Source organism: Seriola aureovittata, chromosome 15, assembly GCF_021018895.1.
Source record: "Seriola aureovittata isolate HTS-2021-v1 ecotype China chromosome 15, ASM2101889v1, whole genome shotgun sequence".
NCBI classification, from domain to species: Eukaryota; Metazoa; Chordata; class Actinopteri; order Carangiformes; family Carangidae; genus Seriola; species Seriola aureovittata.
The window spans coordinates 22,699,417-22,713,223 of record NC_079378.1 but is presented as its reverse complement, the minus strand read 5'-3'; the positions used below and the strand labels follow the sequence as shown (position 1 = coordinate 22,713,223).

General features: G+C 41.8%; 1 protein-coding gene across 2 annotated transcripts in view; it reads left to right on the top strand.

Annotated features, from left to right (window-relative positions):
* spns2 (SPNS lysolipid transporter 2, sphingosine-1-phosphate) overlaps positions 1–9,966 on the top strand; it is a 63,884-nt gene extending 53,918 nt beyond the window's left edge. The window contains exons 12-13 of one of the 2 annotated variants that reach the window (XM_056396870.1): positions 1,078–1,114; positions 6,428–9,966. In XM_056396870.1, coding sequence (XP_056252845.1) covers positions 1,078–1,114; positions 6,428–6,442 — 52 coding nt within the window. In that variant the 3' untranslated portion in view covers positions 6,443–9,966. Of the gene's footprint in view, positions 1–1,077; positions 1,125–6,427 lie in introns of both variants that reach the window. The other variant, XM_056396871.1, reaches the window with a different exon arrangement.
* The last annotated feature ends 3,841 nt before the right edge of the window (positions 9,967–13,807 follow it).

Below are 13,807 nucleotides of genomic sequence, written 5' to 3'. Positions count from 1 at the left end.
ATAGAAAGGCAATACAAACTGTAACTCACAGCTCTATCAATCATTAATATGTCATGTAATAATGTTCCATAGAGTCATTCATATTCATTATAATAAACACTTTATGATAAGCCAACAAAACTGCAGTTATAAACGCTAATAAGTCATTAAAAAGTCGTCAGTAAATGGTAATAAAGAGAGTGTGATACCAAACTTCCTTCACATATTGATTGTGATGTGTGATATTAGAAACTTGACTAGTTCACGACCACCTTTGCCTGTGTGCCTCACCTATAAATGAGTTAATCATTCACCAGCTTCTTGGATTACATCCAGGTATATGTACACAGCAAACATACTGTTGCATACCTCACATAGTCCTAAAGCTTCTGCAGAACTGCACACATCTGTACTAAACATTCAAATGAACTTATACAGCAGCAGCGCTTATGTAACGAGCTGCAAACAGCACCCCGGGGACCAAGAAAGATGACAACATCCACAACTTTGTAGGGTTGTTCCACGACTGTGATATATATATATATAGACTCCATTCACGCTATAAAGCCCCCAATTTATAAATTCTCCCTGACTCTACAGAGCGTTTTGCAGCTTTTTTTTTTTTTTTTTTTTCCTCCTTTCAGTGTGTCCTCAGATACTCAGCTCTATTTATAAAAGGCGCGGAGCTGAACGAGTTACTCACTGGAGCGCGCTTGTCTATTTTCAGCCTTAAAGAGTGCTTTATTATTTCTAGGTTGTTAGCTTTTTTTGGCTGCAGGGTTGCCATTAATAGCTCGGGTTCAGTGCGTGTTGCCTCCCCACGCATTCACCCAGTCCACATTTACACTTTGTGATGTGTGAGAGCTGAACTGTCTCATCTGCCACTGCCTGTGTACCTTGACAGTACAGATCCAGTGTGGGTCAGGGCGGGCCGAGCGCTGCAGCCTGGAGTATCACAGAAGCAGATAGGGATGAAGTTAAGACACAGAGAGAAAGCAGGGATGAGTAAAATTAGGAAAATGCTGTTTAAAAAAAAAAAAAAAAGAACTTCCTAACAGTTTTTGTCCTTAATTTCTAAAACTCTTCTTCTCTCCTCAGGTTGAGCCAGCTGACACGACCACCCTCCTCAGTCAAGGTATGACCAGGTAAATTGCCTTTTCTCATAAAGAAGTTTTGACACTTTAATGCTTTGCACATCAGCAGTTCTGGGAGCAGTTTATATGGTTGACAACAAAGAGAACGTCTCCCTCCTCGTTACCATGAAGAGCTCCTTCCATTAGGAGACTCAGACATCTGAAAAACAAGATTTTCTGGACTTAAAAAACACTTTGACTAGAGGCGATCCAGAGCTTTATAACAGTGTAAACACTTCAGGTGATAAACATGATGATAAACAAATGATTGATCCATTATCCATTTCCCATCCCATTGTAGTCTGGGACTGTTTAGGCATTCTTGGAGTGGTGATTATTTGACCAATTATCTGGCATCTTATCAAGACCTGAGCTGCCTTCCCTCCTTCCTGTCTTTATCAGACCCACACACATGGTGCAAAACCCCTCGTCTAACGTAATTATTAACTGAGGGAGAAAAGACAATAACTGGCAGCACACCAGACAACTGTGCACAGTAGACAATGGGGAGCTACTGTAAAGAATAATACGATTAAACTCTGACTGACTGATTAGAAGGACAAGGAAACTGTTGCGACCTACTTGTAAAGGTTATCATGTTTAGCCAAAAGGTCAAGGTTCTACCCCGTTCTAATCATATGCTTCTAACTTTATCTGGGTTTATTTGTGTACATACAGTATGTTGACATTTGTCAACATGATATATGTACTGGTGCACTGGCCTTGCCCTATGGGGCCCGGTCATGCACAGAAAAAAACTGGACATGTGACGGGCCGCACTGTGGGCCTGCCACTTGTAGCGGTCGGGGTCGAGTGTTGTGTAATCAAGGCAACGAGCAAAGGACAATCCTTTTCCAGAACTGCCCAGTGTGACAGACGCCGGGTGGGTGAGGGGATACTCACGAGTTGCGTCGGGGGATACTCGCGACTCCGTGGCGCCGAGGGGAAGGCCCTGACTGTTTTCTGTTCCTGTGCACCGAAGAGCACTTCAAAGTATCCGGCCTTCTTTGAGTCTCTACGTGGATCCTGTAAAAGGATAACACCGAGAGACTGTGTAGGTCTGTCGGGGGATTTTTGGTGCTTTGTTATCGATCCTCTCTGCTAGTCATGGATTGGCCATAACAAACACCAGGTACAGCAGAACACCTTAGGTCGACGATTGGTCGTATCACATCTGTGGCCGTATTTCTTGGACACTCATGTGATGAGTGAAGCAGAGCTGTCAGCTGATCACTGCTAATGCACTGGATCAGATGGTGGCGGAAACTGCCAGACCTTTTAAACCCAAACATGTAGCGAGGGTGAGCTGTGATCACCTGGCTGAAGCCTCAGTCCACAAAGTCTTTAACTCCCACCTCCAGGAGAATTTCTCATGCTTCCTTAAGGAGCTGTCTGGTGTCATGGTCTCTGAGCAGACCATGTTACTCCACTGTGGAGGCAGTGGCCTCGAGCTGTAGTCAGAAGGTTGACGTTGCCTGTCACGACGGCAGTCTGAGGTCCTTCTAATGACAGACTTGATGGAAGCCTCACTCATGTCTCTGGCAGAGGTCTCTGAGCTCCTCAGCCAGAAGGCACCAGGTGTGGATGAGATTCGCCCTGACACGCTGAAGGCTCTGGACATTATTAGGTTGTCTTGGCTGACACACCTCTTCAATGTTGTCTGGAGGTCAGGGTGGACGAGGGTGGTAGTTCCCATCTTTAAAAAGGGGAAGCAGAAGGTGGCAGTACTAGGACTGCCGCTATGAGCAATCCGGTCATTATATAACTGGAGTGAGAGCTGTGTCTCGCCCGTACTTTATTTTAATGCAAGAGCTTCCTGGTAGTCTGTCTGGTCATCATGCATCAGTTCTGACCATTATTAAAGTGCACTTCTGTGTGTATACAAGGAAACTCTGCCATCTGATATTTGATCAGCAGCTGATGGAAAGCATTGCCTTCAGGGTTCAAAGTCGGGCTTTATATTCTCATAGTGCAGTGCTGTATCGTATTACAATATGGAATTGCAAAATGAATTGCAGCTTTCCTCCATACAACACATTTTAGGAAAAAAAAACAGAAATAAAAAGAAAGATTATTAGCTAATTTATCAGTAATAATGCAATATGTAGAATATTCAGGAGATATCTTGATGGGAATTCTGTCTCAAAAGACAAATAATAAGCAAACACATGTGAAAGAGGTGATATGAATTCTGTTGTGTCTTGTGGAATTATTATTAGATGTATTGATCTGCAGCTTAAAAAATCTGAAATCTGCAGTGTCCTTGACTACGCTAACAACGAGAGCTCCAAACACTTGCACCACACAAGATGTGAAGAGGATGATTGGGAGGCAATGGCGGATGCTTTGGAAAACAGTGTACTGCAGCATCAAGGCCACGTCATTTGTATTTAATTGGCTACAATATGCAAAACCGCTGCTGTGGTCTCTTACTGTAAACACTGCAGTGCTATTACCATTGGCGGGGTGACATTAGCGTTCACAGCTAATGACAGGTGACATGAAAGGCTCCCACATGGCTGCCACACATATCAGGTTTCAGTAGCAGTTTGTGCTCTCAGCCTTAGGGTTTCATCAGTTCTCTGTCACACAGAGCGGCTAAAGCTGCTGTCAAAAGGGGCTAATTATAGATGATTACAGCTTCATGAGGTCAGAGTTGAATATGCCTATGAACTGATCATTTCTGTTCCAATGTGAAACCACATTGGTGAGTGATTTTCAGCAAATTTGTTTTGAAAGATAATCCAATCAGCCACAAGCAATATTTCCTCCCTTGGGTCTGACTCACAGATCAATACAGTTCACAGTTCAGCCACTCTCTGATGACAAACCTTTTACATTCACTCTGACCACTGCGCCCAGAGGTACAACATGTAGCTGTGACAAACAATTAAGAGAGAATCAAAGGGAGTTGAATGATGTTGTTGTTTAAGTTTAATATTTCAATTTTCTTCTGACAAGGAGTAAGAAGTGAAGGAGAGGAATTTAGAGGAGGAGAGAAAAGACACACGACCCCTGAATAAATGAGGATGAAGAGAAGCAGTAATCGCCTAAGCTGTTATACATCACAAGCTATTAATCTCCGGTGATGCAATCCCAGACGGAGATCAGATACATCGAGATCCAATTAACTTCTTCTGCAGGAGAAAAGCAGCCTCTCTGCTGACCAGATTCACACCACACAGCACGATAAGTCGAGGACATCCCCGAGCTGGGGGGGCTGTCAGAGGATCAGCGTGAGATCTGACAGCAGAGCTTCACACTCATTTATTCAGTAACCACAATCCCGTAGTACTCGGGGAGGAAATTTATGTCATGTGGCAAAACTCTGATTTAGTCACTGCAGTCCAAACCTTAACTGTAGAAATGTTTATACAGCTGCAGGCGCATACTTTCCTTCTTCACGCTCTTATCATTCAACAAAAAGCTCTGGGTCCTCAGTCAGCGGTGCTCAGTGGGTTCATGGCACTGGGTAGGGCAGCAACCACAGACCACACACACACACACACACACACACAATGTACAGCCAGGCTCTGATGTGATGTGTACATTTCAAAAGCCCCTCGACTTTCAGCTCTTCTTAGAGCGTTCGTTAGAAAGCGAAGCAGCGCTCTCTTTAACACATCTCTGGTCTCATTTACGGGACCATTCACTGCTTTCTCCATCTGCCACTCAGATCTACAGTAATGTCAGCCTGGCCGTGATCAGTCATGATTTGCGTCCTCGCAGCCAACAACCACTACAAGTCGGTTTGATTAGAGTTTGTTCACTTGCCAGACCAATCAGACCTCCCCTCTGCTGCAGAAGCCAACAATCTCCAGCACAGTGATAGTCAAGCTGTGAGGAGGCAGGCCAGTTTTTTGCAGATATCAAAGCGTTCACAAATCTAATTATCTTTACGTCACGCTGCCATCTGAGCAATTTTAAGTATAAGTTTGGCTCAAAAACAATTCCGAGTTTACAGCAACAACTGACAGTGTTAATTGAGGAAAAACGGTTCATCCCAGAGAGGATCGGATCTGCATGTGTCGTACCAAAACACATTGTTTTCTAAAAGCCACTAATCCTCCTGTTTAAGCTAATTACCCTTGTTTGTATGAAGCAGTTTCACTGGAGCAAATCAGTGTGTCTGCATGTGTATATATGCCCATATCTGTAGATGCCTGTGGGTCCATGGGTGTGTGTCTGACACGAGCTCAATGCATTGCTTCTGCCGAGCTCCCTGCACTAATCCTATTGTAGCAGCAGTAGCGGCTTGTGTAGCGGAGCATCCAGGGCACCGTGATGACAGACCACAACAAACAGCGGGAGGGCGCGCCATCTCTCTCATCCAATCTAAAGAGATCACAAGCGTGGCACCATGAACGCTTGATGGTCTAATCTCCAACTGCAGTATAGTTTTCCCTCCGGTGCCAGTTTTTCCCCACACATGAGCTTTGCTTATTTGTTTATGCGCGGACGAGATTTTGAGAAATCTGAATTAATAATCTGACCTAGTGTTCAGCCCATGTTCAGATTCTTGGCATTGAAAAAACAATCTGAAATTATACTGTGAGTGAACAGTGGTGAAAATTTAGACCATCTCCCTTCTTTGTGATAGAGAGCACGCAAAGCAATGAGTTTCATGGAAATGAGGCGCACAAAGTTTTCTTTTTCTTTTACTCCACTACATTTCAGAGCGAGATGTTGTCGTTTTATGTCGACTACATTTACATGATGACACCAGTCTTAACTTTGAAAATTCATATTTTACATCAATAACATATAAATATGATCAGTATATTTGGATTAAACTACGATTCAAATTTGACTAACTACATTAAAATGCATCAGCACTGATCTAATAATATAACATATAATAATATGTCACTGACAGTAATCTGAGCAGTCAGTCATGTTGTATGTTGAACATTAATTTATGCGCTCTGTTATTTTACAAGCAATCAAACAATCAGCAAACCATCTTCCTCATCGTCCGCACGGTAACATCAATATCAAATGTTAAACCCCAGTCTCTGCATCTGGAGATACACTGGCTGTGTGTTGCTGCTGTGGCTTATAGCTTGCTGTTGTACAGATTGGGGGGGGGGGGGGGGGGGGGTCAGCATTAAACACACTGGTATGTGTTGGTATGCTGTTTACAGGAAAATATGTAGGTCACAGGCTGGTCCTGGTGAGCAGGCGTTATCAGGGAGGTCCTAACAGATGGCCCAGGAGCTTTCGACCTCAACGTTAATTACATGAGAATGTCCTGTAGTGAGGCCAGACTCTAACTGCTCTGCCCCTCCCCCCCCCCCCCCCCCCCCCTCTCTCAGGTGACAACCAATTGAGGAGTCATCTGAAGGAGCAACCAACCTCGACAAGGATGACAAATACAGAGATAAAAAGTGAGGGCAGCTGATCCACCTCCTTGAAACCACACCCATGTCATCTTTCCTATTATCACCGCCGCCGCCACCATCATCATCATCCTCATCCTCCTGGCTCCTGCTGCTCTCCCTTTTTCTATACACGCTCATGGAGGCTGCTCAGAACTGGACCGAGGGAGCGTCTTGCCCCCTCTTGAACCGCCTCTAAATCACAGGCTGGTGAGAACGTGCACAGCCACCGGGCCGACAGCTGGTGTCCTTCCTCACCTCTGTCTGTGAGGATCCACTGAACCTTCCAGGGAGGAGGTGGAGGTGGCGCAAAATCCCCCATGATCCCCTCTGACTCCTGATGCCATACTACTGAATGCTGATCATGAACCTGCCCTGTCTGTCTGCCTGTCTGTCCAACGGTCTGTCTCTGTATGTCTGTCTGTCTGTTACATTGGCTGTCAATCTGCACCAAGTGCCATATAGCATCATTACATTCCTTCAGACTTTGCACTGACCACAAACAACCCTCATGACTTCATCCTTGTCTATATTTACATGCACACTATAATTCAGCTTTTGGCTTTGAAATTAGTTTGATTGAGCTGTTTATTCGGATCATCTGCAGTCACAACGCTCCACTGGTGTCTGCGCAGCTCCCATGCAAATTTTTCCACAATTTATTCTGCCCAGGGTTTCAACTCGAAAACAGACAGTAGCTGTAAAATTCAAGTTATGTGGAGCAAATGATGCAACTTGTCAAAACGTGCTGCAGGGATAGTATGTTTCTCGAAGTGTTGTTTATCTGCTCAAACATGCATCCAGTAATGTGACTAATACGACTCACGGTTACTCTGCACATCTTCATCACAGTGTTAACAACGTGGACTTCCAAACGCAGATACAGTGTTTACATGACGATGAATGCAGTATTCTCATAATCGATCGAAATCCCGCTGTGCATGTAAACATAGGCGTCAACCAAGAGCCAAAAAGTGTTGCCGTCTAAAGGTCAGTGAATCAGCCTTAAAAATTGGAGCTTTCCCATCAACAGCTGTTTCTTTTCACGCCCTCCCTCCATATGTGTTTTTATTTTTAGCTTTTAGCACTTAAATCCGTGTAGACGGTGCCAGAGAACATGACAGATGAGAGATTTCTGCACATTATTTTTCACAAGGTCCCTTGTGATCTTTTTCTTCTTTTTTTTTTTTCTTTGTGTGTGATGTTGGATTTGTAACTGGAGTTTACAGTCTGTGATTGTTTCAGAAGGATGGCGAAACAATCCGGGCTGTTTAAAGCAGACACTGGATTTTTATATTTTATCATTTATATTGTACATGCTATTCCCAAAATTGCTACTCCTTCGGTTTTTATAAGGAGTAATACTTGTGTTTTTGTGTAAATGAGAAGCAATACTATTTCTTTTTCATGCAAACCAACCATTTTTTTTTATCCACACTGCCTTATCAGTGAGCTGGGTTTCCCTTTGGAGCTCTCTGATGGTTGGTTTTGAATTTCTGGACACAACACCCACACAGAGACGGAGTCACTTTTAATGATGGATTCCAGTCCAGTCCATGCTGGTTACAATAACAGGCATTGTGAATAGAGACCTTTCCCCCTTTGCTATTGTAGATATCCCTTTCCACGATTAGCAGAAAGAACCTTTGTAAAGAGCTGGAGTCACACTCATCGGTTTATTAGTGAGGGAAATCAAACTCCCAGACAGGAACGGGAAATCCTTCTGCCTCGGGTTAGACTGATGGCGGCCTCTTATCGCTGATAATGGATAAGCACGGAATCCCCCCTTTGAAAGTGGACCAGCGTGTCCTCAGATGTCACTGCAGGAGCTGAAAAACAGAGTCCCCCTCAATACCTGCACCAGGTATTGACACAGAGATTTACATAAAAAAATAGAAGTTCACAATAGACAGAAAATCTGGATTTGATTTTATCACTCTACGTATTAATTACAGTATTTTAAGTGTAATTATGCAAAAGAAATTCAATCCCTCACAAAGATCTGAGAGGAAGACTGCAGCTTCTTTCTAGTATGTACAAAGTTTTTCGGCGAAACGCCTCATTTAGAAAATACCTTGAAGGATCCTTTTTTGTAGTACATGACCTGGTGGATACACTTCTACTGAAACCTTGAAGCCACTAAAGCAGTCACAATTTGTAAAACTTGTGCGTAAAGGGACGAAACAAAGCACTTTGCAGACCCCCAAGAAAAACACAGAAGGAGGAGGAGAAGGACGGATTGACCTTCGCGGAGGAATAAAGGGAGACATTGAGGTGGTTCTTGTAGCGCTGGTGTGCGAGCGTGACTCACTGGCTGTGTGTGGGGGTGCTGTGTGGGCTGTGTCCTTGTTGCCAGATCATTAGCTTTAGCTTCTCTCCTGTGTGGAGCTCTCTGAATGTGATTCTGTCCAACCTGACGTGTTTACACACCTACATCTTCTTAATGAACTAAGCTTCTTATCTTCCTTTTATCGGTTTTCTTTTTGTTTTTGTTTCGTTTTTTTAATGTTACCAAATGAGTTTTTCTAATAACTACAATAGAGATATATATATCTATATCACGCAGCAACTTTAATATATTGTAAATGATGGCTTGGATGCAATGTATTTATTTGTTTGTTACCATAATGAAGAATAATCTATAAAGGGAAGTTTAAGGTTTGAGTATACTACACTTTGTTGTATGTCTTTGGGTTTAGAAATGCCTGTTTATTCATCCATTTGTATCACAACGAAGCAACACAATACCTTTCTACATCGCTAGGATTCATCTTGTTTACTGTGATCATGAATTGGACATCACTCATATTTCTCACACACAGAACTGCAATGTGGAGGTTTAAGACATCATACACGTGTCATTGTTAGAGTGCAGTACTTTTTTTTTTGCATTCGTTTTTGTAGCTCTTGTGTATGTGTGTGTGTTTTTCTTTTTTTTGTTGTTGTTGTTTTTTTAAGAAATAACTGATCAAACCATTTTGCACACTTAATGTTCAGGGATTTATTTGAACCATAGCCTAGCATTAACTTCACCGCCTCTACCACAGAGGCCTGTCACTTCATGTTCACAGTAAGTGCTGACATATTGTCATTTATCATCAGGAGGAATGTTGGCTCTGGTCAGATGGGTCACGAATTGCGTTTCACTTTGCCAAATTTTAGTTGATTTAGCACCAATCCCTTAGGAGTATAAGTCCATTGTATCAAGTGATTTTATGTTAATAATCACTGAAGTGATGTTTTGAGAATATGCTACTTCTTGTCATACAAGAATTGTGTATAAAGAAACCTATTTCTGATGTTGAGCAGAAAACAGAGGTTATTTTTATTTTTAGAGCAAGTTAATACGAGAGCGGTGTCAGAGAAAAATCAAAGGATATTATTGTAGAACTGAACTGTGATGCTCCCTCTGGGGGTTGATAGAAAATGTACATGTCTGTAAATCAAATAAACCTATTTAATCACTTCATACCAAAGTGTTGTCTCTGTTTCTCTTCGTTCACATCCAAACCAATCAACATCCAGCGGTGCCTCCATTAAAAATGATCTCTTACTTAATTATTTTCCCATACATCTATTTTAGGAGACTTTAACACAGAGCTTTCTTCTCTTCAGAGCAAAGAAAAGTCTGTTCACTGGTGAATGTAGTTTTCACTTTGCAGAAGTGTCTTCAGTGTTATGTAACTGAGATGAGCCTTAGATTTATCTCTACTGTATGTCATTATGCACCAAATACTGTGCATATCTGTTAAACCAGAGACTATTATTCTTTAACATTCACAGCCTTACGTCATATTCTGCAGCACTAGTGATGCTGATGCCTTATAAAACTGACATCACTTCCCTCCTTTTATTTTCCCACCTCCAATTTCAGGTGCAAGATTTTCCAGGCTGTTAGTTAATGTCCAGTGTTGAGGAGCTTGAGCAGGTGTAGAAATGAAGTTGGTGAAATCAGCCGGTGGACAGACTGCCCCCTCTAGCCACTGCTATCATCTGTAGCTAGGGTACCCGCTGTCTTATAGATAAGGGGGCACAAGGAAAGCATAGACTTGGAAAATCTTGCTCGAATCTAGTTGTTGAGGATGAGCTAAGCACGGGAAAGGACAAGACACATACAGTATGAAATCGGTAAGAACACGTAGCAGTGAGGATTTTGGTGTCCAATAGCATCTTCACACATGAATGTTTAGGATAAAGTTTAACCTTAGATGGAGTAAGATGTTATGTTATATGTAATGTTGCAACCATGTGACACCTGGGATTATATGACCCGGAACTTGGAGTGGCACCGATTCACATGCTGACAGTGAACTGCTCATCGTTTTCTCCTCAGCACTATTTTATCTCAGTATCCATATACACGATGAGTTCCCTGTTTAACATGTAGTGTAACTGGTTTTGAGACATGGACGTGAATATGAAAGTTTACGTCCTGATAAAAATGTTAATTTAACGAGGAAACACTTGTTAGTTTTGTATGATGAAACTTTATTTTACACAAAAAGGGAAGATTATTTTGTCACTACTCATTATGATGTGTCACTTCACTTTAAAATGATAAGTGCACTGCATTTATACAGTGCTTTTCTAGTTTTAACAACCTCTCAAAGTGCTTTACACTACAGGCCATATTCACCCATTCACATATATTCATACAGCACTTCCATAAACACAGTGCAACACTATCACACATACACTCACACACCGATAGATCACCATCATTGGTAATTTGGGATTCAGTATCTTGACCGAAGGCAGTTGGACATGCAGCCTGGGATTGAGCCACCAACCCTGCGATTAATGGACGACCTGCTCGACCTCCTGAGCCACAGACGCACAAAAAATCAGAGGGGCACGAAAATAGTAAATTAGTAAATAGCATGAATTTTGTGCCACTGATTCAGTGTGAACTAGCATGTTGATTCACAGATATAAATGAATTAATCATTATCCTATATTTCCAGGCCTGATCTTTTATTAACCAGCAGTAGTTTGTAACTTTTGTAAAGTTATGAGCTTCAGCAGGAAAGCTTGATTCACAGTAAAGCCTCCATAAAAATCTTTACACTGGAAATAATCCTGTGGGATAATCACACAAATTGGACAAATTGTGATTTAAAAAAAACCCATAATTTTGACTTCTACGGTTTGTTCTTTTGGATAGCATCAAGTAAAGCCGCAGCATTTTGGCGAGGGGTATTCTCATTTCTGAGGTAATGTTGCACTTCACCTCACTGTGTTGCTGGTGTCTGGGCAGTCGGACAGTTTTAGGGATTTGATTTTAGTAGAGAAGAACTGAACTGAATGTGGAAGGAAAACTCTGTGGTTACAGTAGAAAATTATAACCTTTGTCTTGTTTGCTTGTGAAAATGTTTACTGTGTTCTGTGTGTGCTAAATACCATCTCTGCTCACAAATGACTATAATTACCATAAATGTAAATGAATGATTCTGAGAAATTATTTGTTCCTTACTTACTTCTTAGTAATTAGCAAGTATGTTGTGCAGCTCATTGTAAAGTGTCACCAAGTCATTTATTGTTGTGAACTGAGTTTGTTCAGTTCCATCGCAGTGAAGACGCACGAGGGCGGGTCAAGTCAAAGGTTTTACTTTAATGTGAAAAACAACCTTATTATAATAAAATAGACAACACTTGTTGACCAGAGGTGGATAGCTTGTTTTCTTCCTCTCCTCATCTTTGCAGAGGCTCACAAAGACTTGATTTTTATCACAGTGAGAGAAGGCAGTCAGGCAGGCCTCTGTAAGGCTCCGTTTGTAAAGTAATCTCACAGTCTCCGGAGTGGTTTACAGACGCACTGACACATCACAGACACGACATTCGTGCTGTGGATGCAGTGAAAAAACATATATATATATTTACCTTCACAGGAAGTGAGGAGGTTTTCAGCTGAAGGCCCTCTGTGTGCTGACGTTGATGAAAAAGGGCAGAGTTACCTAACACAGCAGCTAATAGCACTAATGGACATGTCTATGACAGGGCAGCACAAACACAGGGAGTAAGTATACACTGCATTTGGACAAAAGAAGGCTTGAGATGTTGGCTGTGAGGCCTTTAATTAGGCAGAGCAACATTTGAAAACGGATCCCTCTATCCGACATGTGCTCAGTTTGAAGAGGAGAAGATAATAAAGGAGCCAGAGGAGGCTCAAAGTGGAGAATTAGCGTTTGGTCGGTGGATGACCCAGAGGAACCAACACCCTTTCCCACAGTCAGACCAGTGCGAACCCCAAAGTCAGACGCTCCGATCTAAAAGTCAACACACCTAGTCATGCAGCAGGCAGGAAACAGTGGGGCGTTGACAGGAAAAGGGGAGCCATTCTAGCGAGCACTGGAATTTCCATTTGCACTTTGCCACTTAAATTCACAGAGGACAGACTCTGTGCAGCACGCAGAGTAAACTTAGGTTGAAAAATAGCTGCCGGTGGGATGTGAGGCTTCAAAATGTCAGCTTGTTTCGAGGTTTAAAAGCAGCATTGTTTAAGCCATCCATATTTTAAATGTTACCATGCATTTTGAATCACAGTGCCGTGTTGTTGTGAAATTCACCCTCTGGTTCACGGAGCATACAGTCAGCTTTCACTTCAAGCAGAAAAATTGTGTTTGCTTTTGTGATGCTTTCAGATAACATAATTAAATAACATGAAATAACATTATTCTTTTGAATGTTGTCATGATTTTTGTCAAATGGACATCTGAAATTTTCAATGAGCTCATTGAAACATTATACTTAAGTGTGATTCATGTCATCACTGATAAGAGGGATGATAATGTGGTTAATTTACATATTTCTTGCACATATTTCAAGACTGTAAAAGTTATAAACTTTTACACTCCAGAATATTCAAATGTAAAGGAAGAAGACATCAGCTGAGGGAAGGTGAGAGTAACAGGACCTGTGTGGATATTGTAATAACATTAGTTATGCTATTATTACTAAAAAAAACATAAACTTACACTCAGAAACAAACTTTATGGTGGTTTATTGGACAACAAACAGTTTACAGAATACTGTGGCCCCTTAAGGTGTGTGTGCAACGAAAGTCAAGGAATCATATGTTATATTAAAGTTTATAATAAAGTATGTGTTTCACAAAGTGAGTGTTGCATTTGTAGTTTGGTAAATGTGACAGGACATATAGGCTGGAGGTCCCCTGTAAGTACCCTCTAATTATTCTTGAGTGCCAGTGATTAAAAAGTACTTTGGTGTGATTTATTTGGAGATCCTTCCCAAATATAAATTTACAATCCCCTTATTCCCTGTACTGCTTGCTTTTACAGCACTAAATATTTCATTGGT